Source organism: Triturus cristatus, chromosome 11 (assembly GCF_964204655.1).
Source record: "Triturus cristatus chromosome 11, aTriCri1.1, whole genome shotgun sequence".
Classification (NCBI taxonomy): Eukaryota; Metazoa; Chordata; class Amphibia; order Caudata; family Salamandridae; genus Triturus; species Triturus cristatus.
This window is the reverse complement of record NC_140594.1, coordinates 496,752,125-496,775,456: the sequence shown is the minus strand read 5'-3', so window position 1 is coordinate 496,775,456 and position 23,332 is coordinate 496,752,125. Positions and strand designations below refer to the sequence as shown.

The 23,332-nt window shown below is 45.4% G+C and overlaps 1 protein-coding gene across 4 annotated transcripts in view; it reads left to right on the top strand.

Moving 5' to 3' along the window:
* Positions 1-23,332, top strand: part of LOC146784474 (guanylate-binding protein 7-like) — a 622,481-nt gene that overhangs the window by 575,763 nt on the left and 23,386 nt on the right. For all 4 annotated transcript variants that reach the window (XM_085633263.1, XM_085633261.1, XM_085633262.1 and 1 more), the window contains 2 exons: positions 12,658-12,760; positions 14,332-14,525. In XM_085633263.1, coding sequence (XP_085489389.1) covers positions 12,658-12,760; positions 14,332-14,525 — 297 coding nt within the window. The remainder of the gene's footprint in view (positions 1-12,657; positions 12,761-14,331; positions 14,526-23,332) is intronic.

Below are 23,332 nucleotides of genomic sequence, written 5' to 3'. Positions count from 1 at the left end.
AGTATTCGGTTTCTGGGTCAGTTAAGGCATAAATGCGACTCACTGGTAATTCAGCACCTGGGATTAAATCTATGCGGCAATCATAGCTCCGGTGCGGAGGTAATACAGTTGCCTTTACCTCGTCAAATACTCCTTTGTATTCCATATACAAGGTAGGAAGAGTATCTGGTGTATTCTCCATGGCACAACATAATGAGGTTCCCCATTCTCTCGGTTCACCATAACAATGTGACAGACAATAAGGGGACTTTAAGGTGACCTGGCGGGTATTCCAATCTATATGAGGGTTGTGTACCTGCAACCAAGGAATCCCAAGTATAGCGCCAACATTAGGGGTATCAATTAAATCAAAAACCAATGTCTCGGAATGTCCGTTGCTACATACCATAGTCAGCTCGGGGTCTGATGAGTTATTAACCCCGAAGATAACTCTGTTCCATCTACTGCCCTGATTGGTTCTGGTTGTGCCTTAGGCACAAAGGGAATGTCCAATAATTGAGCAAGATGGATATCTATAAAATTTCATGTGGCCCAAGAATCAAGAAGGATGGATAGTGCCTTTCTACGTTGAGGAGAAATAATGATCGTGACTGCTAGCGTGAAATGGCGAGCTATGGGAGCTACGATACTTGCCACTTTTTGTGAGACCACAGGATTCCTATCACTTGAAGAAGAGGCCTCTACCATCTTCAAGTTCTCTAGTTTTCCGAGAATGAAGTGTATTCCTGATTGGCTGCGACTATCTTAGGAACTGAGGTATTCTTGACAGGACAACTTCTGGCATAATGTCCACCTTTCCCACAATAAAGGCATAGATTGTTTTTTCTCCGTCTTTCTTTTTCATCCATTGTTAAGGGAGCTCTCATACCTCCTATTTGCATAGGTTCACCAAGCTCTTTGATGTCTTTATTTTCTTTCTTTTCACCTCGGACCATAATGAACCGAGACAGATTGCCTCGAGATCTTTCGCCTTTTCTCTCACTCAGTCTATGGTTTAACTTTACCACAAGATCAATAAATGCCGAACAATCCTCAGGAGGATCCACGATTTGAGAAAGGAGATCTTTAAGGTCATCGTTTAACCCTCTGTAAAACAATGACATTCTCTTATCTTCTGGCCACTGTGTTTCTACAATTAATCGATTGAATTCGGTGAGGTAGGTGAGAAGGTCCTTAGAACCTTGTCTCAAATTCAACAGCTCATTATCACTGGCCTGTACATATGTGTGTCTGGCAAATAAACTTCTTAACTTATCTTTAAAAGAAAGGTTGTCATATAATAGGGGGTCGTTGTTTTCCACCAAAGGAACCGCCCACCTAGCCGCGTTCCCTCCCAAATAAGAAATCACAAACGCCACCTTAGCGGCATCATCAGGAAAAGAAGACGCCTTACATAAGAAATGTAACTGGCATTGATTAATAAAGACACTATACTTCGCGCTTTCCCCATGGAACCTTTCGGGAACAGCCAATGGAACAGGAGTATGTGTGTGTACGGATACCTGAACAGCTTGGGGGTTTTCAGTGCTGGAGGGTGCAGTATTTATTAGAGGGGAGGGTACTGTGAAGTGAGCAGGTTGTATATAGGAGCGTTTGCTCTTCGGCAGTACATCCGTTCCACTAATACTAGGGGCAGTCTGATGCCTTACTTGTACCAGTTCTGTATGCAGTCGCTGATTTTCACTTCTAAGTCTTCCTACTTCCCCCTGGAGCTCTAGTAGAGCAGTTGCCAATTTCTCAACAGTGGGACTATGGGGAGGGTTTTCCATTAAGGCGCAAGCCCCTTCGGTATTCATCGTCGCTCGGGTGGACTTGATTCGTGGGCTTGGCTTTCTGTCGCCGATACCACTAACCTCAAATCCAGCGGGGCTCAATCCACGGGAGCGATGATAAATTCCCCACTCTCCTCAAACCACCGTATGCATGTGACCCGTAACTTTACTTCCACACTCATAAACTGACTCGAGGAGATGTGGGGATGAGATATCTGGAGGTGGCGTGTTTAACTTCCCCAGCCGAATTAATGATATGGTCCTAAAACAGGAATGGTGGCAACCTATAGAAAGAAGAATAGGACAATTACAAAATGTGCTCCTTCTCCTATTCCTGATTAAACAGTACCACTAGTTGTAACTTATAGAGGTATTTGCTCTTTGGAAATTAAGACCACACTCACCGGCATAAGATCTCCTGAGGATAAAGGCAACCTCCAGATGCAGTTGTAGAGAATGGAGGAAGGACAGACGTAACCAGCTGCAGCAGTAAATATGTCCAAGGCAAAACACAGGAAGGGCAACTGTAGTCCGGTAAAGCAAGGATCGGCCCGTTATTCCAAAAGAAATGCTGCTTTCTGTCCTCAGTATACAGGAAGTTAGTTACCAGGTGCGATAGTTCTTCGCTCCTCAAAGTCAAAATAAAACGCTCGGGAAGCGTGCGTTGTGAGATACAATGTATCACCAAAGTCAAAACAAAACGCTCAGGAAGCGTGCGTTGAGAGATACAATGTATCGGAGAATCAAACTAAAACCAACGATCGCGTCTCGTACCTTGAGACGAAATCGGAAAAAGACAAACAGAACTTGCAGTTTCACAGTGTTCGGAAGGATTCCATAAGCGACAAAGCGGTCTGACCAGTATATGAGGCAGAGAGAATCCTGAGTTCGTTGGTCGCTTTAATTATAGTTCAAATGGGCGACGGTGGCGGTTTCATAGGAGAGGCTGATATTCACGAGGAAGGCATAAGTTGTGACCTCTGAACTTATGCACAGGCTCGGTGCAGGGAAAGGAGGATAGAGGGTTCTCTTCCACGCATAACCGGCACAACCGGAAAGTTGATTCAGCAGAGAACTCGCGTACTGAAGGCACCCGGTTGAATGCGAGTTCGGAGAAAAATAAAAGGATAGGCAGCGTACTTCTTGTACCGCTCCAAGGATTAAGGAAACAAGGCTGGATACATACGGATTCAGAGCTTCAAGGTAGCAGGGGTTTACACGACGTGACTCGTAAGCCAAGCAACGGCTTCACCAGCTGTCGTGCCTTTTGAATGTTGGGGAGTATCCACAAACTCCGCCTCGAGAGCAACGCTCAGGGACCGTCTGAAAAGTGCTGCAATTTCACAAAGAGCAAACCTCTATATCGACCCTACTCTACACTGTATGATGCAGGATGCTTGCTGTCTAACACATGAGGACTGGCCCTCTTACATGTGTTCTTACTTGTAGGAGAGTAGGATCTGCTTCACATGGGTACCCCCACTTTTTGCTGGTGTTTCACTGTTTTTCAACCTTAGTCTGGCTGTGGCCCTGCTAATCAGGGCCCCAGCCTAGCTGCTTCCTCTCTAAAATGGTTTCCATGTACATTAGGTACATTTCTAATTGGATTCTGGAGTGCCTTATAAGCCCCTAGTATATGGTATACTATGTACCTAGGGCATAAATACCTCAGAGGCCTACCAGGGGCTGAAGCATGTATTATGCCACCCCTGGGAAGCACTCCAAAATGACACCACAGGTCTGCTACTGCAGCCTGGGTAAGGTGGTGCTTGCACCCCTTACTGTGGTATAGGCTCCCTATATCACTACCATTGCACACACATATAAAACCTATAAGTCACTCCTATGGCAGAGTGCTTGGTTTTTATGTGAGAGGGTACCCCTGCATGAGCAGAGCCCCTCTGCAGCGTTCGGAGTACCTCCTCTGATGCTGTTTGTGGTGCAGCCTGACCATATACTCTTAAGTGCATTATAACCTCGCGGTGGGTCCCTAGAGTATGTCCAACCCCCAAACTTTGTATAAGTATGAGAACCCAGTCCTTGCGACTTTAGATTACCCTGGAAAAAACTCTGCAACATATATCCTGGACCTTCGACGTTCTATTTCAACTAGAAGACTGAAGAAATCTCCCTTGGGGTCAAGGAGTGACTCCCCTGCTTGGCAGGCACCAAAAAAGCAACTGTCCGGTCTGCAATTCTGAAGCTCGCGCCGGACGCTGAAGTCTCTGCATCCCCAGAGGTGGATTTCCAGACTTCCCCGAGGCTACCCTGAGTCCACAGCAAAGCTGAGGCCCACGGCTATCGTGGGTGACGTGGAACCGTGACCCCTGGACACCGTGATCTTTGCTGATCCATCATCTTCCTGGTCTTCCTCAAAGTTGTTCTTTGGGCTCCAAGTAGCCACAGCCTTGAGCACCTCCTGCACCGAAGATTTCTGACCTCCACTCCACGAGTGACCCGTGGGCCAGTTTCCAGTACGATCGCTCGAGGCTCCTTCACGATTGCTAGCCCGTTGGCTAGTGGGTCCCCACGAAGGTGACTCCTCTTCTGATTGGGCTTTCCTGATTGCACCAGACATGCCCCAACTTACCCTCGCTGGGTGAGTCCCCCAGACCTTCCTGGTCTGCACCGACATCCTTTTTTTATTTCCAAGTGACTTGCTGTTGCCAAGGCTTGCTGGGTCCAATCTGGTCGCCGACACCGCAGCACTCAACAGACTTCGTGGGACAGCTCGAATCCTGCTCCTGGTCATCGTCGACGACTCCTGGACCTCGTGGCTGAAGAATCAAGACATCCGTCTACTCACCTGAAGCACCCGACATCTGTGGGCATTGGACTATCGTGCCCTTGGTCACTAGTAAGTGACCCAGACTCTGTCCCCCTGCTTTCAGGTTCCTTCCATCCTAGATCCGGGCTTGGATCTCTACGAACACTTCTCCTCTTCACGGCAGCAGCACTTCCTGAGCAGCTTCCATTGAAAACAGCGACGCGACCCAACACCATTTGACACCTATGCACCCTGCTTCCCTGGGTGAGGTAACTCGAGTACTCCGGTGCTCCCGTGGGTGTTGGCCCTAGACACCTCTAAGTCCAAAAGGGTTCTCTCGTATTTATCCTCTAAGTGTCCTTAAACACTTAATTTCCAAACACGAATTTCCCCATAGAAGAAAACAGCAATTCCCGGCTGTGTTCTCACACTGCACGCGTCCCCCGTGGGTCCCCTGTGTCACTACCTTGGGTTGTTCCTTGTGGTCCAAGCACTTCTACAGGCTTTAGGCCTTGTGTCTAGTTCAGTCGTGGTTGTTATACCACTTTATTGGTATATGGCTTGGTACGCCCCTAGGGCCCAAACGTGTATTTGTGCTATTACTGTTGAATACTGACTTGTAACTGAAGTACTTCGAACTCCAGCCTCATAAAGAGACTAGAGGGGTGTGTTTTATCTTAAATACATTTATTTTAAATATATACCTGGTGTGGTTGTCCTTTCATTTGGTCATTCAAGAGATTATAGACTGGTAAAACAAGCTGCTTTACATTCCTTCAAGACTTAGCCTGAAGGCTGCTCTCCATAGCTACCACTAGAATAGCTTTCAATAAAGGTTGTCTTTAACCTATCACCATAAGGGGTTGTTTGGACTGATACAGGATGCCCACTATAACTAGTGGACAGCATTTATCAGGCCAACTTCTCACAGTACTGTTCAGATTATGTATACTTAGAGAGAAAGAACTCTTTTTTTAGTTGAACTGCCTCTTTGCTCCTTAACGGTTCTGTTTACTTGTTTTACATTGACATCCAGCACTACCAGCTTGGCGCGCACTTTATCTTTCAGTATGGTGGCGCCTTTCTTTTGTTCTTCACCACACTGCTTGCCCACCTATCATCAGCTTGTTATTGCAGTGGCATTTTTAGTGTTTATGCAAAAACAACAATTGATGGACAGAATGCAGAACAATGTCATACATTCACCCCAGTACAGAGATCTGGGCCTAAATCCATCGTTTTTTTGCTCACCATGTGGTTCCAGTTTGAACCCAGCCATATGCAAATCAGTCTTGACCCTGTGCCTCATGGGAACAGTCCAGCCCGAACTGCCAAGCCAGGTCCTCCCTGGACTGGAAACAAGCATCCTAGGACCGGTTACGGGGTTTCACCCCTCTTCAGCCAGGATAGCTAGATTCCAGTGGCATGGAGAGCAAGGGACCCACATGTGGGCATACCCTTCCCACTCGGGGTGACAAATGCAAAAACAACAATTGATGGACAGAATGCAGAACAATGTCATACATTCACCCCGGTACAGAGATCTGGGCCTAAATCCATCGTTTGGCAGGGTATGCACAGACGTGAGTCCCTTGCTCACTTTGCCACTGGATTCAAGCAAGCCTGGCTGAAGACGGCTGAAATGCCAGAAACCGGTGCTAGGAAGCTTGTTTCCTGTCCAGGGAAGACATGGCTTGGCAGTTCGGGCTGGACTGTTCCCATGAGGCACAGGGTCAGACTGATTTGCATATGGCCATGTCTGAACTGGGGTGGCAGAGTGGTCTAAAGAACGGTGATGGATTAAACCCAGATCAGTTGACTGGGGGTGAGTGCTTGCAATGTTCAACACTCCGTCCATCATTTCCTTTGGTTTTTGCTTTGTTCGCCATAAGTTGGCAGGGTATGCTCAGACGTGAGACCCTTGCTCACTTTGCCACTGGATTCAAGCAAGCCTGGCTGAAGACGGCTGAAATGCCAGAAACTGGTCCTAGGAAGCTTGTTTCCTGTCCAGGGAAGACATGGCTTGGCAGTTCGGGCTGGAATGTTCCCATGAGGCACAGGGTCAGACTGATTTGCATATGGCCATGTCTGAACTGGGGTGGCAGAGTGGGCTAAAGAACGGTGATGGATTAAACCCAGATCAGTTGACTGGGGGGTGAGTGCTTGCAATGTTCAACACTCCGTCCATCATTTCCTTTGGTTTTTGTTTTGTTCGCCATAAGTTGGCAGGGTATGCTCAGACGTGAGTCCCTTGCTCACTTTGCCACTGGATTCAAGCAAGCCTGGCTGAAGACGGCTGAAATGCCAGAAACCGGTCCTAGGAAGCTTGTTTCCTGTCCAGGGAAGACATGGCTTGTCAGTTCGGGCTGGACTGTTCCCATGAGGCACAGGGTCAGACTGATTTGCATATGGCCATGTCTGAACTGGGGTGGCAGAGTGGGCTAAAGAACGGTGATGGATTAAACCCAGATCAGTTGACTGGGGGTGAGTGCTTGCAATGTTCAACACTCCGTCCATCATTTCCTTTGGTTTTTGCTTTGTTCGCCATAAGTTGGCAGGGTATGCTCAGACGTGAGTCCCTTGCTGACTTTGCCACTGGATTCAAGCAAGCCTGGCTGAAGATGGCTGAAATGCCAGAAACCGGTCCTAGGAAGCTTGTTTCCTGTCCAGGGAAGACATGGCTTGGCAGTTCGGGCTGGACTGTTCCCATGAGGCACAGGGTCAGACTGATTTGCATATGTGATTTGCATATGGCCATGTCTGAACTGGGGTGGCAGAGTGGTCTAAAGAACGGTGATGGATTAAACCCAGATCAGTTGACTGGGGGTGAGTGCTTGCAATGTTCAACACTCCGTCCATCATTTCCTTTGGTTTTTGCTTTGTTCGCCATAAGTTGGCAGGGTATGCTCAGACGTGAGTCCCTTGCTCACTTAGCCACTGGATTCAAGCAAGCCTGGCTGAAGACGGCTGAAATGCCAGAAACTGGTCCTAGGAAGCTTGTTTCCTGTCCAGGGAAGACATGGCTTGGCAGTTCGGGCTGGACTGTTCCCATGAGGCACAGGGTCAGACTGATTTGCATATGGCCATGTCTGAACTGGGGTGGCAGAGTGGGCTAAAGAACGGTGATGGATTAAACCCAGATCAGTTGACTGGGGGTGAGTGCTTGCAATGTTCAACACTCCGTCCATCATTTCCTTTGGTTTTTATTTTTAGTGTTTAAACACACACTTTACATGCTTATCATCACACAAGACTAGAACTGGACAGTGCACGCTTTACGGCTACCGAATCTTTTAGCATGCCGTGCTCCAGCCAAACTTCAGTGCCACCACACGGCAAGAGCTCGGAGCACTCTTCCGCCCTCTCACCTGGCGCACCACACTGCTCCCCAGCTAAGTGAAAACAAAGCTCAGCCATTGGTACTCCCCGGCCGTGCCTCCCTCTTCATGCTCATGTCATATATAAATAAAAAATGTAAACGCGTTAAGGTTACCATGTTGTTTCTGCTTACATTTCACATGCTTTATCTTTAAGTGTGGCGATTTGTTTTGCATGGCGCGACTCGCCCATCTTTATTTTTTGAAAAGACTTTAAATAAACTCTATCTCTTAGCATGGCACCCGTTTGGACATGCTGTTTGCTTCATCAGCATCAAGCTTAAGTTGATAGTTAACATGGTAGCCATTTTACTCTTAACAAAATTCCTCTGTAAACTGAAGAAAGAACTGCTTTTAAACCGATAGTAACCAACAAACAGTAATTGTTCAGCTACATTTTTCTGAATTACAAAATATCTCAAATAATATTACCTGCTTAAAATGAGAAGGATTGTTAAATAAATACATCTCAAAATCAAAATTAACTAATTAAACAATGCATTTCCACAAGAAGGACAGAGCCTCCATACAAATGTAAAAACTACTTCATTCGAGACTGCTCCTATTAAGCCTTAATTTGTCGCCTGAATACTTGAAGTGATGCACTTTGGAAGATGACCGACACATTTCACTAAGTTTATAAAAGGCATCAAGTTTAGACTTATGTCTATGTCTGTTGACAGTTTGACCCCGGGAAATGAACAGTCATTTGGGGAAGTGTTCAATGTTCAGTGGGTTAAGGACTCGGCGTCTTAGCAACGCTCTCTCCCTGAGGCTGCAATCTTCAGCATGGTCCCGGTTCTTAGACTGCAAATGACGCTGCTCTGCTTCGCCGTGCTCATAACACTAACATGGGGGAAAGGTATGTATGAACTTCCTGTGTCCTGCCATGCTGAGCAGGGCTTATGAAACATGGATCGTGCTTCCAATGTGATCATGTCTCTAAGAGCTCTCCACAAATTGTAGCAGGCTGAATGCTTTTGGAGGAAAGTTTTAATGATATTTAGATTTTACAGTACTCTCTCTGAATTGTTAACTTCACCATAAATTAAAGAATGTTATACCACGCTATCTATTTACAATGCCATTAGCTATAACTTTCCCAAATGCGAGACCTATTTGCATTGCAAATGCTTGTTTAAGATAAGTCATTTGCCCAGTCATATATTGCTGTGAACTTTGGGCACTGCTTAATTTGTTAAACTAAAATAATAAGTGAATATCCCTACAGTTTTTTAGGTCAAGCCTAGCGCAGCGCGCATTCGCTCCTCTATGGGAGGCTTCTTGTGAACACTCCAAATTTCCCCGAAAATTCTCCGTGTGGGTGTGACTCCGTCCACACATTTGATTGGCCTTTGCGTGTGGCTTTCAATAATGAAAGCACGCAAATGGCCAAAGGCGGATGCATGTCCCACCTCTTCTTCAAATGTTCAGTCCCACGACCTTTGGGTCTTGGGAGCCAGCAGCGGCGCGCAGATTGCAGCTACATTCCTCGTCACGTCGTGGATCAGGTTTCTAAATAAAAAACGGCTTGGTCACTTTCACTTTTGTGACCGCGCTTGTTTTTGCTGGTATGGTTTAGTTTCTTGTGCATGGTTAAAGTGTTGTCTTGTTTTTCCTGTCTCTGACTGCTTTTGGAACAAGCCTTGCTCATTATCTCTGAAGCGCGCATTTAATTTGAGCCACGTTTGATTTTTTATTTTATATTGTACCATCATAAGTACGATGCACGCTTAGCACGCTTGGATTTCCAAATAAATAGCGTGTGTAAACAAACTTTTTGTTGCACGGTACCCGCTTCACAGACGGGTGCCACGTTTAATGTTTAATTTTTTTATAATGTTTTACGATCATGACCACTGGGCGCGCTTGCATTTTTCAACAAATGCCGTTTGTAAACAAACTTTCTTTTGTTGCATGGCGTACATTTCCAAACAAATACCTTGTGCAAACAAACTTTCTTTTGTTTCACAGTGAATCTTGCTGGAGCTGCCTGCCTACGCTCACATTCCCAAATAATCCTGGTTGGAAATGCCTGCACACAGTCCTCTCTCAATGGCCTGGGCATAATTAAAAAAGGGTTGTAGTAGAGGCAGCCAGTTACTTGAATATTACACAAAATATAAACAAGATGGGCACTGACTGAAGCAACAGAGCAAATTTTGTTTCCATACACCGACCGTCGCAGTTTTCTCAGCTTGATGAGAACCAATGCCGCATCCTTTCTGCTCTCCTGCTGTTGGTAACTTGCTGAACAAAATAAACTGTGCCATGCGCTGCGGGCCGCTGAAGTGATCGCTTCTGACTCACAAGTACCTCCTCTATTTTGAAATTGTGTCCTTGGCGGAAGGTCTAGGTATGTTTTTCTCCGTTCCTGCATGCGCTCTAGCCTTGCCTACCACCAGCGCGGTCATCTCACATAAAACAAGCCATGTTTGCCGAGAGGTGATTCAGCTTTTGCTAAAAGCATGAAAGTCATATGCAGACATATTTTATGCAAAATATGACTTGCACAACTCGTATAAGATGAACATGTTTCAATGTTTGGTATACTGTTGCAATAAGGTACGCATGCGTGTGTAGAACTGATGTACATGAATTAAAAAAATAGGCAGGTTGTTGAGAAATGAGCGTAACTTGCTAGTTTTGCAATTTTAGCTGTTTTATAGCACATTGTTTTTCTGAACTGGACTCGTTCCTGCTTTTGTGTTGGATACTTGAGTTTGCACTGTAATTTTGGTCTTACTCTAAACACTTTTAAATAATTGGTGACCACGTGCTAGCACAAGAAACACAACACACCTCAACACACTCCGTCCGGAACATACAGAAAGGGGCTTTACATCAGTCCTATTTAACCTTTGTCTTGTTTGGGTGAGCTCCGTTCAGGCATTGGTTTGTCAGGTTGTCCATCATGTTTCGTGGCCAACCTAGAGAATTTTGTATATGCTTACATTTCCCAATTTAGTTTTACACTGTGAAATGGTGATGAATTGGAAAGAAGTTCATGTTTGCATGCCCCTTTGCCACAGCCCGCTTTTACCTGCATTCTAAACTGATTCTGTCAAATCAACACCCTCTACCCATCTTGCAAATCAGCAATACACTCATGCATGCCAACAGACCTGATTCAGGAGGACGATCCCGATTTTTAAAGCCAAAAGTTTCTTTCTTTTTTGCTTTCTCCTAACTAAAATTACCTCCTCTTCAATGCACGTTAATGGGGAAATAAATTTCCCCATTTTTTTTTTTAATCTACCTCTTTGTTATTGTGGCGTTTTATATAGCGCAAAGTAGACCCGAAGGTATCGCAGCGCTTTACATGAGCACCAGTTACGTTACAGACTAACACATTCATATTTGTTAATATTGATGCACAGACTCCAAAACGGCTGCATATATATGTGTTTTTTAACATGGAAACTCTCATGGTAATGGATACATTTCATTCTTATGAAAGCACATTTTTTTTCCAATTAGATATTATTTAGGTTTGCATTTGTTTAGTTGAATACTGCCATGAAATTTCACCACAGATTAACGGAAACTAAGCCCAATTCCTTATCCCTATAGTTGCAGACCTTGTGATTAACATGTTTTCACCTTACTAGTGATGCAGTCGCACACAGTGTTATAGTACTTTTGACTTGCATCAACGCACTTGTCTTTCTTTTTGTGCGTTAAAAAGCCTTGGAATGTGTCTATAAATGTTTCCTGTGCCAAGCATGTATTCTTGAATAAGACTGCATGACCCAGTGTGTAGTAATTGTATAGATCTTCAATCCCTGGTGGCACAGCACCCAGGATAATGTGCTGCATGGCTGAACACTTATAAATTCCCAAATGCGAGACCTATTGGCTATGCCAATGCTTTTCTTAGTAGCCCACCGCCGCTGCTGCTGTAACCAGAGGTTTCTGAATATCAATGCTTCCGAGTCTTGATGCCACATAATACTTCATTCTTTCACACCTCTACACTTTCTGTCCCTTTATCTCTCTTTTGCAGGTTCATTCTCACCATGATTTTCCCCTTTGTCACTGTTTTCCTACCTGTCTCCTTTTTACTTTTGCTACTTCTATTTCTTTCGGTCTCCGCCATGTGTGATGATGAAACATTAGTTTTGGTCCTCAAAAGTGACAGTCAGTACCACCCGCAACAACTAGCACAAATTAAGAACTGGCTTCTGGGTTCTCCCCTAGCAGTGAATATTGCATTACAAACTGCAAAAGGGTTTTCTTGATACGTCCAGCTCTGTGGAATTACCTTTTAGATTCTACATGCTTTTTAGTCATTACTTACTGCATGCATCCTCTAAAACCAAAGCCTATTTCGTCGGCTTTGAACTACAGACTCAAAAGAGAGCAAAAAGGGGCTAGTAAGCTAGTTAATTTTATGATCACTCTTGTAATACTAGTATTAGGCTATGTTCTATTAATAACACTCACACCACAATCCCTTAAATCTTCAGTCTACTCTTATCATGACTTTGAAAGGATGGCCAACTGTGCATCTATATCTCTCTGTGCTTCAGATGTGCATGGTGTACGTCTAGGTTACAGCTTTGAAAAGCTGCTTATGGTCCTACCAAGAGGTGGCATGGTACACTCACATTTGCAACAGGAGGGAGCCTAGAACCATCATGATAATGTACATAAGTCTATCCTTCTTTACTGATACAAACATATGCTCTCCTTAAACTGCAGGTGTCCAGTGCGGCATAAATTGTGTATTCCTTCCTAGGCAGAAGAAGTTCTCCAGGAGTCTCTTCAGAAACAGGAATCTGTAGGAGTGTCCATTCTGAGGATGGAACAGACCCTGTCGCAGAAGGAGAAGGAAATGGCTGGTAGGTGATGATGTTATTGAACCTATGAACTGCAGTGAGCACTGCAGAACAAACAGTGGGCTTCAGATTCTATTTAAGTACTAGTTCATCCCACGCAGTACAAACTTCTGAAATCAAGTGTGATCTTCAGGAAGTCTGCCTATGGCCTGCAAACCTTGTTCCTATTCGATTCTTTTTTAGCCCTTTTCTTTGAAGATTCCTCGCCCAAGCAAAGAAACTACCAAATGATTTTAAGCAAAGTAGTTGTTGCTCAATCGCTGTACTGTAGGTTAGAAGTCATATAAATATGCATTATCCACCATAATCTACTACATGCATCGGAGATAATAACAAATAGAATTATAGATGAGTAACTGTAAATTAGAGGGACGTTTTTCACCAAGGGGTTCTGAGTTACATCAAATAGACAACTAGAGTGAAGCTTGAGTTGTCTATGGTGTTACTCAGAACCCGAGGTGGAAAAACATCCCAGTAATTCACTTTTTACCCATCTATAATTTTATGTTTCGTATGGCCCCCGACATCATTTGCCCCTGCTTTTAACCGCTATGAAGTAGCAGAGCAGTAATGGGGCATTCATACATAAAATGGCCTCTGTTATGTATCCCTGTCCCAAAGATTAAAAAAACACACCTTCCATCATTGACCAACTTTCACCACCTTCCCTGCATTCCTTACTCTCCTGCAGCTGTGCTTTCTGTCAAAGCAGACAAGCAGAGCTGTGCTAACAAGCTCTCGGGATGCATGTCGGCCTGGCCTGGAAGACCTTTATGATACCACAACAGTGGGTAACCAGTTTTGTTATCAACTGTTGCTATGTCATAGCAGTGGTTACGAGGTTCAGAAACTGAAATGCCAAACATAACAGTATAAATAATAAACGCTGCATTTTGATGGCATCTTGGCTCATATCCAGTAACACATTCCCCAACCAAACAAACTGCTGAGCAACTTTGATTAACAAGCAGATGTTCCCCTTTAATCCCCAGGTACCTCAAAAGAAAATAGCCCTGGGACCATTGAGGCTACTGTCATAGTGCCTCAATCAGAAGGTTAATTAGGAGGATGTAAAAACAATCAAGGAAAACCAACCCTACTAATCGATATTTAGCGAATACACTGCCTGCCTGCTGGCTTTAACGCAGGTCAAAAATATCTTCTGCACTCAGTCTGCCAAAGCTGTCCAGTCCATCATGCCAGGCAGCATGCCTTTTGATCATCCCAGGGGCCGCTATGTATAAAGGTAAAGTCCAACATTTTTTAAAATATCTACTGCTCTTTGCCCTTTTCCCTACCCTAAACACTTACCTTGCCATCATCCGTGCTAGCTGTTTGAATCAATCTACAGCTTAACAGGATGAAATGTTCACAGCTGAAAAAATGAGAAAGAGAAAGGTCTGAAATATTAGATTTATTGGGTACCCCTTTCTTCAGGAAGAAGGTTCTCAGGTTTCTGAAGATGGGCTTTGCAGGAAGATTTAGCACGTTTGCACTTTCACTATCGTAACAGCTTTGAGTTTGCAGAGTATGTTTCTTCTCAGGAACCTCTCTCACTTATGTATTTTCATCAGAGGAGCAAGCAAAGGTAGAAGCTGCAGAGCGGGAGATGAAGCTGAAGGAAGAGATGCTTGCAGCAGCCCAGCAAAAGTTGGAGGCCGAGCAAAAAAGCCACGAGGAACATGTCAAGCAGCTGATGCAGAAGATGCAGGAGGATAGGCTGAAAATGATGGAAGAAAACGAGAGGGTAATAAATCAAAAACTCAAGGTAAGTCTCAGACCAGCTTTATAATTTAACATGTACCATTTTCTTGTATAGTATATAATTTCTATATTTTATAATATAAAAGGTTTAACAATCCCATTCGAGTGGAATCGCAGTGTTACTTGGGTCCCTAGTTCCCATCATTAGTGCCTCTATTAAATGCATAAAGAACAGACTAACAATTGATGACTGCTCTTCTGAGTCCATGTCACTTCAATAGCACGTGCCCCTCCTCGGATAAATGCATCCATCACGATTGTCTGGATGGGGAGTCAGCTGCCCTATTAATGATTTCTTTTCAACATATTTCCTTCTGGTGTCATATTAGAAGTGACAGGAGAGAAGAAGAGAAAAGGGTTGTATGGCCAGTACACTGCTTCTCGAGGCATTCCTGCAGTGGACCCACACACATATGCACGCTGTGTACAATACAAATGCAAGAAACCATTGATGCTCGAAGAAAACAAATGTGTTTGGCAGAAGGCAAGAACTTTCAGGAAAAGAAACTTCTGATGAATAAATAAGTCTGTTTCAGGAGGATGCACGTTTTCAACTTTTGTGAAGAGACATTGAGATGTCTATGGAGCCCTACATGCTGCATGATCTTGGCGATGCCTTGAAAATAATCCATTGCTATCTGTCATGGACTGGTGTTCAGAAGGGTTGCATGATGAAATTATTACCTGCAACAATATAGTCTCTAAAATATTAAAATGTCTTAGGAAATATAGACTTAGGAGCTTAACTATGTGAGGGTTGCATCACGTGTGTACCACACAACGTGCTACAAGCATGAAACAGACCTAAGTCATATTTTTTAAGCCACTCAAAGCCACTTTGCATGGCTTGAAGAATTTGGTGTAGTGCAACACAGCACAAATCACTGCATTGCGTTATTCTGCCCTGGGGAAGTATTCCATGGGCATTGCATGGGTGTTCCCACGCAACTGTCATGGTTTTTGACGCATTCCCAGATGTACAAGAACTTTCAAACAATCTTACACCTTCCAAGGGAGGAGTAAGGCTGAAAAATTTCTCTATTACTCCTCCTTTCTTTCCTTTTTCTATGTAGCAAATATAGAAAGAAGAACATGCCTCCCAGGATTATTGTTCTGCACCAAAACTTTTTTGCATGCAACGCAGGCACCCTTGGACCATGGTGCAAGGGTGTCTGCGTTGGGGATAGGCTGCCAAAAGAGCACTAGTGCGGGGGAAAAGGCAGAAATGCACCCTAATGCCTTAAATATGGTGCATTTCTACCCTTTCCAGTCATGCTATGCAGGGCAGCAACGTGAGTTGCTGCGCTGCACTGCGTTACAAGGTTATAAATGAGCCCCTTACTACCTGACATCACATGTAATTATCTTGACAGTATTGTGCAATTTAAAAAGTTGAAGTTGATGTTGTTGCAAGTCGATATTTTTGAGTCAATAATTTAAAAGAATGTCACGAAGTCTGGATACATGGAAAATTTATTTTCTAATGCACAGTGCTTTTCTGAAGATTTCTCATCTGTAAGTATCTACTTGTGTCAGAATAGTTGCAGAACAATTTCAGCAAATAGTACCTCAATTGCTAGGTTGCATTGTTCTGTTGACATATCCAGGTGCAAGAATCGACTACGGCATGAATCCCCGTAGGCACCACCCTAACTCTAGACAGTCATTAATTATTTTGTCTGCGCTCTTCCGACACCAGACTCCGATCCTCCTCTCTCATCTCCCTAGACTGACACCTCAGGGTTACAAATAAGGAGCAAACGCTTTTTTGACAGGAGGACTTCAAGACTGCTAAGGCTGTTTGTAGCAAAAACTAAAAAATATAATCTTGACACACACTGCAGTAAATGAGACAAAACAATTTAATAGGACAGCATATTTATCCCTCCTACCTCTGTTTGTAATGGTGTTATACAGATGGTCCTTGTATCTTTGAGTATGCCTCGCCACTGAACTGCACAAACGTTCTTTCCAGCTTTTAGATGGTCATATTGTGCTCGATAATGACACAAATTTTTGTGCAACAAGAGACCCTGAATGTTCTTGGTGCAACAGTCTCAAGCCATTATGAAAGGAACAAGCCTGTGAATGGGTCTATAGGGAACATGCGTAACTCTGTAACGGTGTCTGTTGTAGCTGCAGGGAATCAAAGGCAAGTGCAACTGACTCTCAATTGTATGCAGAGCATTGAGGGACCAGTTGCTGAGTAGCAGGATTCACCCCCAACTCTCTAATCGTAAGGAAGTAGGGTGGAGCTATCCAATACATTCTAAACGTGTCACTGCCAGGCTGGGGGGGGGGGGTCACATAAGAATACCCAGGTAGATAGACAGATTGTGAGAAAGTGCCATCTTTCTTGCATGATATGCCCCCCCTTTTTGCTGAATTGCTGATGTACTTTGACTGAGTGTGCCCTGGGCTCCTGCCAATCAGGTGCCCAGGGCCTGTGTTCCTTCCCTAAAACTGCACTGAAGCCTAAAGCCAATTGGCATCGCTGGCCACCTGTCAGCCCCTGGTAAATGGTCCCCTAGGTACCCAGGGCCCTGTGACCAGAGAAGGCCCCTAAGGGCTGCAGCACTTATTGTGCCACCCTTAGAGGCCCTGTGTCCTGACACACACACACTGCCCTTGCAGGCTGAGTGTCTTGGTGCAGAACAAAATAGAGAGTCGACATGGCACACATCCCTGTGTACAATGCCCACAAACACACGGCCCTGGCATACCTCAGTCACCCCTCTAGCTGGGTGCCCTATGCCAGCGGTGTGGGTACAGGTGCATGAGCTCTGTACCCCTACAGTACCCAGGTCCATTCCTGGGCACTGTAAGTGCAGTGCTGCCATTAAGAGAATATGGTGCTGGGAAATCGTCATCACGAACTCCCTAGCACAATGATGGCTACACTGAAGACTGAGAAGTTTGGTATCAAACTTCTCAGCACATTAAACCCACACTGATGCCAGGGTGGACTTTAATGTAAAAGGCATGACAGAGGGCAACTTAGAGTTGCCCCCTGAAACTAACCAACAACCTGTGTCCTGACTGAGAGGCTGCATAGGCTGCCACCCAGCAGACATGTTGCTGGACCCCTGGGTAGAGAGCCATCTGCTCTTGTGGGCATGCCGCCTTTGAGAGCTTCTCCAGGCCACTTGTTGTACTCAACAACTGGCCCCCACCGGTTCTGACCCCCACTCTGGCGGGAAGATCGGTGGGAAAACCCAAGTGAGGAAAGGGGGTGTGCCAGCCTCTGCCAACCCCACCCCTCAGGTGGGGGAGGCGAGGTGAAGCACAACTCCGGGCTCTCGCCATCTTGAGGATGGGAAGCCCTACCCAATCGGGACTAGGCTCCTGCCCCCCTCCCACTGGAGAGTGGCAGGCTAGGGGGTGTCCCCACCCCAGGGAAGGGACCCATTGGTCCCTGACCTTTACCTACCTATCACGCCCCTAAATTTTGTATTTAGGGGCACCCTGAACCTTCCTTCCTCAGATCCCGAATCCGAAACAAGAAAAAGAACATGAAGAAAGAAGACCAGCCGTGCAGCTGCTAACAAGAGGACGACACCAACTGACTTGGCCCCAGCCCTACAGGCCTGTCGACCCTCGAACCTGCTCCTGCTAAATCCCGGTGTCTCCAGTGATCAGCAACTTCGAAAACCCCGAAGGACCTGACTGCCTTGCTCATCTAAAAGACTGGGACTCCCACGAGCAGTGGTTCTGCTCAAAACAAACAACAACCCCTGGTGCCAGCCAGGAACCGCGAATCCAGCACACTCTGCACCCGCCGAGCCCGGCCTGTGCCTGAGTAAACAAAGACCACTCGGACGTCCACCCGGCGACTGCGACCAAGAATCCTGCCCCCAAGGACTCTCTTCACCTGAAGAATCTCCGTCCCCGAGTTTGCAACCTTTGTTCGTCTTGCAGCTTTCCCATTGAAATCCACTGAGCGCCCGACGGCTCAAAAGCACCCTGCACCCAGCCGCCCGAGTGCCCCTGGAAGTGCAACATCTGTCCTATCCTACTTCCCCACTTGTCCTGTGTAAGTGACCAGGAGCTCAGCTCCCACAGCCGCGTGGCCTGCCTGCTAGCAGCCACCAACCAAAGGCCCCCTGCCCGCCATAGGCTAACATTGGGCCTAACTCTCTCTGCACCCAGCTGCCCCTGTGCCTCTGAGGGTGTAACAACTGTACCTACCTGACCCTGGGAGACCCATGAGTCTATGCCCAGAACCTTAACTCTGCCAGTCGAGTACTTACCTGAAAGCAGGTAACCTACATTTTCTCCATAGGGTAACATTGACTGGTTTCACTTGGAAATTCTGTGTCGAGTTTTGAAACTTTAAAATATTCACAAAAAATCGCCCGATCAACGAAAACAAAATTACTCACCTGTTATCAGAAGAGATCCCAGTGCTGGATCTTTGTGCCCAGCACTAACCATATAAAACAATTACTACTGTTATTTTCCGCTAACCAAACTTTCCTCCATAGGATATCATTGCCTGGTTTTTGCCAGAAATTCTTCCAAGTGTCGATTTTTGAAACATACAAATATTCCTTAAAAATCGCCTGTGTAACAAAAACGATTTCTTTCAACTGTTTACAGGAGATGCACCAGGGCTGAATCCAGGATCCAGCCCTGAGTAAGAAAAACCTATGCAAAGTAATTGATTTTGCGTTTACTTTAAAATCCCCATTGAGCTCAATGTTATAATTGTGTTTAACTTGTGTTGCCTATTGCAACAACTGTAACTATTGCATTTAAAAGTCTATTGCTTATTGAAAGTATTCAACTAGAGCATTTCATTCTGAGAAAGTATTGATACCTACTTGTGGTTCTAAAATAAGATATTTTTATATACAAAACAATTGGCCTAGAGTTCAGTTCTTGAGTGTGTGAGACCATTTGCTGATTGAGTGTGTACAATAAATGCTTTACACTGTCCTCTGATACTGCCTTACTGCTCGACCAAGCAACCACTTTAGAGAGTAAGGTTATATCTAACTTTAGCCTCTGCCAAACCTCTGGGGACTGTGGACTCTGAGCACACTGAACCTTACTTTGGTGCAGTATATACAGAGCCACTTTCCTTCACAGATCATTTGACAAATGTTAGCATTGCACTCCCTCTTTCAAGGGGATGCCATTTTGGCCCCAGTTTACCGTCCTGTCCTTCCAGCATTGTTTTTAGGAACCAAAAAGAAAGTTCCAACAATGCATAGAATGCCACCCATTTGACCACACAGATAAAGCTTGAGCGCAAGATACTAGGAGGAAGCTGTCAATACTCAAAGAAAGTTGAACCCTAGCATGTGTCTTACAACATTTTATTGGGAGAATGCTAATGCACAAAAGAGTTTTTCACAGGTTCATGTATGTTTTTTATAAGAAGAATTGAGAGGGACCCCTTAACACCAAAGGAATGGGGTTCAAGACAACTGTATCACAAAGTGAGTTTCCTTTGGAATGCACTTAAAAACGCATTGGAAATTGTGATCTATACACCTGAATGCTTACCTCACTCATACACATTCAAGCTCTCACCAGTCATATAGGGAAAATATAACCATATACCCAAGGTCAACAGTCTAGAAAAAGTTTTTTAGGAAAAATATATAAATCTATTTATTCCTAATAGTATCGTACAATACATACATTATTTGATGCATAGCCTTTCATTTGAACCATCCCTGACATAAAATTTAGAATGAACTAGAATTAACTTTATAATACAGGTTCATGTATGCGCAGCAGTTTCACTGTCATTCTCCAGTCAGGTTTAGGTCCGTACAAGCTATGGATATGTTCGAGACATGTGTGCTGTAAATACACATGCTTTGCATACTCTTGCCATCTTGTGTTGGTACCGATGTTTGCAAGTTGTTTTTCTTCAAAGAAGTCTTTTCCAGTCATGAGGTAAATTGACTCCTCCTTTCGGTGATAATGCGCAAGGGAATCAACTCCATTGTTAGATTATTTTCTTTCCCCCATCGGGTTTGGATGTGTATTGCAGCTCTCCAATCGAAACTTTCAATCGGGATCCCTTCAATACGTAATTCACTTACCCTCATTGGATTTGTTTTTGATCGCGTTTCCACCCTTTGCTTTTCGAAAAACTCTGAAAGCTTTCATTATCCAATTGGAAACTCTGACCACGGCCTTCGAGCCTAGCTTGCTTTCCTCTATCTAGGTCCACTCGAAGATCCATCATCGAGTCTTCTGCCGATGGAACGGACGTCATTTCAATTCTGTCCTCGGTGCCATTCCAAATACCCGCGCATCGACCTTCATAAGGTCTGTAATCTCTGCCTCTCCCCGGATCATAAAGAGGAAGACTGCGTGCTTGTCATTCATTCCAATCCAAAAGCCTCTGCGGGACCGTCGGGCTTGACTAAGAGACATGCAGAGTATCGAGGACAGCTCTGATATTTTCGGAGAAGATATCGAGGAAGAAGAGATGGAAGCGTCGGCAGCAGTAGAGGAAGAGGTCTTCTCTGTCCAGGACTCCGATTCCTAGTTGGAGATCAAACTCTCACGACGTTCCAGCTGGACACGGTGCCGTGAGGAACAAAGCCCCTTCGCCCACCAAACTCGCTCCAACCAAACCAAAGGGTGTTGGGCCACCACTTCCACCGGGTCATGTTAGGCACTGGAGACTCTGATTCCAACCCCTTCGATACCCCTTCGATTCTGAAACATTTGGGCTTCAGCGATAGCAAGCATTTGCAATGCAATTGGTCTTGCCTCTGGGACCTTATTTGTATTTAGCTATGCAGCACATTAGCTTGTATGTCACCAACTGCCACTACTGCTCGTTTTGCCGTAATTATACAGAATCAATAGATGATTGGGACACAAGGCGTGCCTTCTGTCCACGTGAATATTAATAGAAGTTCCTTCTGGGAAAGTGGATCGGTAAATAATACTAAAGTCCATACATCCCTTTGTGAAGGAGCCACAATGCTGGTACATTACAATTTGACAGAAATCGACAGTGAATTTGTCGTGCTGCCAATCACAGCTTAAATTTCTTCTTGAAGCAAATAGGAGACTGCCTCATATGCTATATGTATGTATGAAGTAGCAAAGGTCTTTCCCCTCTACTAGGAGTCTCTGTGTGAGCCTGCCTGCTGTCATTGTAAGGCGATGACGTGCCTGCCTGACATCATCTACTGTGTTTCTCCAGTGCCACTCAATGATTGCAAGGCGTTGAGTGACAGTGGAATACAATTCATTAGAGCCTGACAACTTGTCCATATTGGGAGAGACAGCTGGCTGCATGCAACTGGTCGAGTAAAGTTGAGAACTTGGGAAGACTTAACAGGCAGTGTTTCACTTCGTCCCAACCTACCACTAGGCAGGACACAGGGACATGTGACAGATCCTCTTCCAACCAACCTAAGCTAGGGAGTGATCGACCCTGGGACCATGGCTGCAGTTCTGATTCCTCAGCTAGAGAAGAAGATTCCCACCCATGGCCGAATTGCTGAAATCAAACCTAACAATGGACCCCCTTCAAAAGGGGGAAGCTGGCAGCACCACTTCTGACACTAAACTGTCCAGCACAGGTACGTCACACCTTAATGACCACATATCAAGGAAAATGCAGAACGCTACATGCGGACACTCAAAAAGATTCTCAGTAGACACAGAACAACAACATGACACTGAAACGGCCATCTACGCATTCCTGCAGACGTGTGCCCCGTCCTAGTACACACTTAGCACCTTGGGACAATATTGCCGATGCACCATGTATGGGGTTCCATCCCCATCAACCCATCATAGACTCTTAGCAGGAGTCCACTAAAGAAGCGGGGCCTAAGTTACGCCGCTTAACACAGACCCTGTAGCTCAAGGGCGCAGAGGTCCCCGGTCCTTTAGCCACCCCCCTACGCCATTCATCCCAAAGCCAAGACATTTTGTGAGATACAGGAGACAGGGGGGGGGGGGCAGGTTCTTACTACATTCTGCAAGGGGGACTTCATTTCACTGCAAGAGAGGAGAGTTGCTGCCAAGGAGCACATGAAAATATGAACAGGATACGCGAAGCAAGGAATCACAAATCACAAGTGGATGACCAGTAATTGGACAGTAGCAACCCTGCCAAGACGTTTCGGATGTCATTGGACACACGGCTTCTTGAGGTCAAAGAAATGAGCGCCCCCCCTGGCGCGCCAGACATCCAGGTAACTGGGTGTGGCCCCAGTCTATCAAGAGTGAAGAAGGAAGGAACAGGAGCCCGGTTGAAGAGTCCCCACCTCAGAACGAAATTAAGGAAGACTGCAAGGATTTGATCTTGCTGCAGGCTATGTTTGCGTAATATCAGGGAATCAAAAGTAAAAATTGACCTAACCGACCATAAAACAGGAACCACCCACAGCTACAAACCGGCCACACACAGCCAACAAGCGGCTGAAGTACTGATCTGTCAGACCGGCACATGCCTGATTGCCCTATAGACCAGTACGACCCTAGCACCAGTTCTGTTGCAGGCAACTGCTATAATGCCTGCTACTCACAACTGGCATCCACCTGAGATCAAGGCGCGCGGGGACTCACCTGAGCCGAGTGGGCGCGGAGCAGTGCCTCTCTGCGTCTTCCTGGCGCTCAGGAGCAGCCGGTCATCGCAAGCATCGGGCTCCAAGCGCTAGATGTGCCTCCTCACTCCCCCTCTCCCCTCGCCGGGTTGTTATGAAGTGGGCTCGAATAGTTTCTCTATGGAAACGCGTTCCCTCCCTCAGGAATGATTCATGCATTTGAGGATATGATGGTACCAAAACGGCAGGGCGCTGGTGATAATTTGCTTCATAGGGT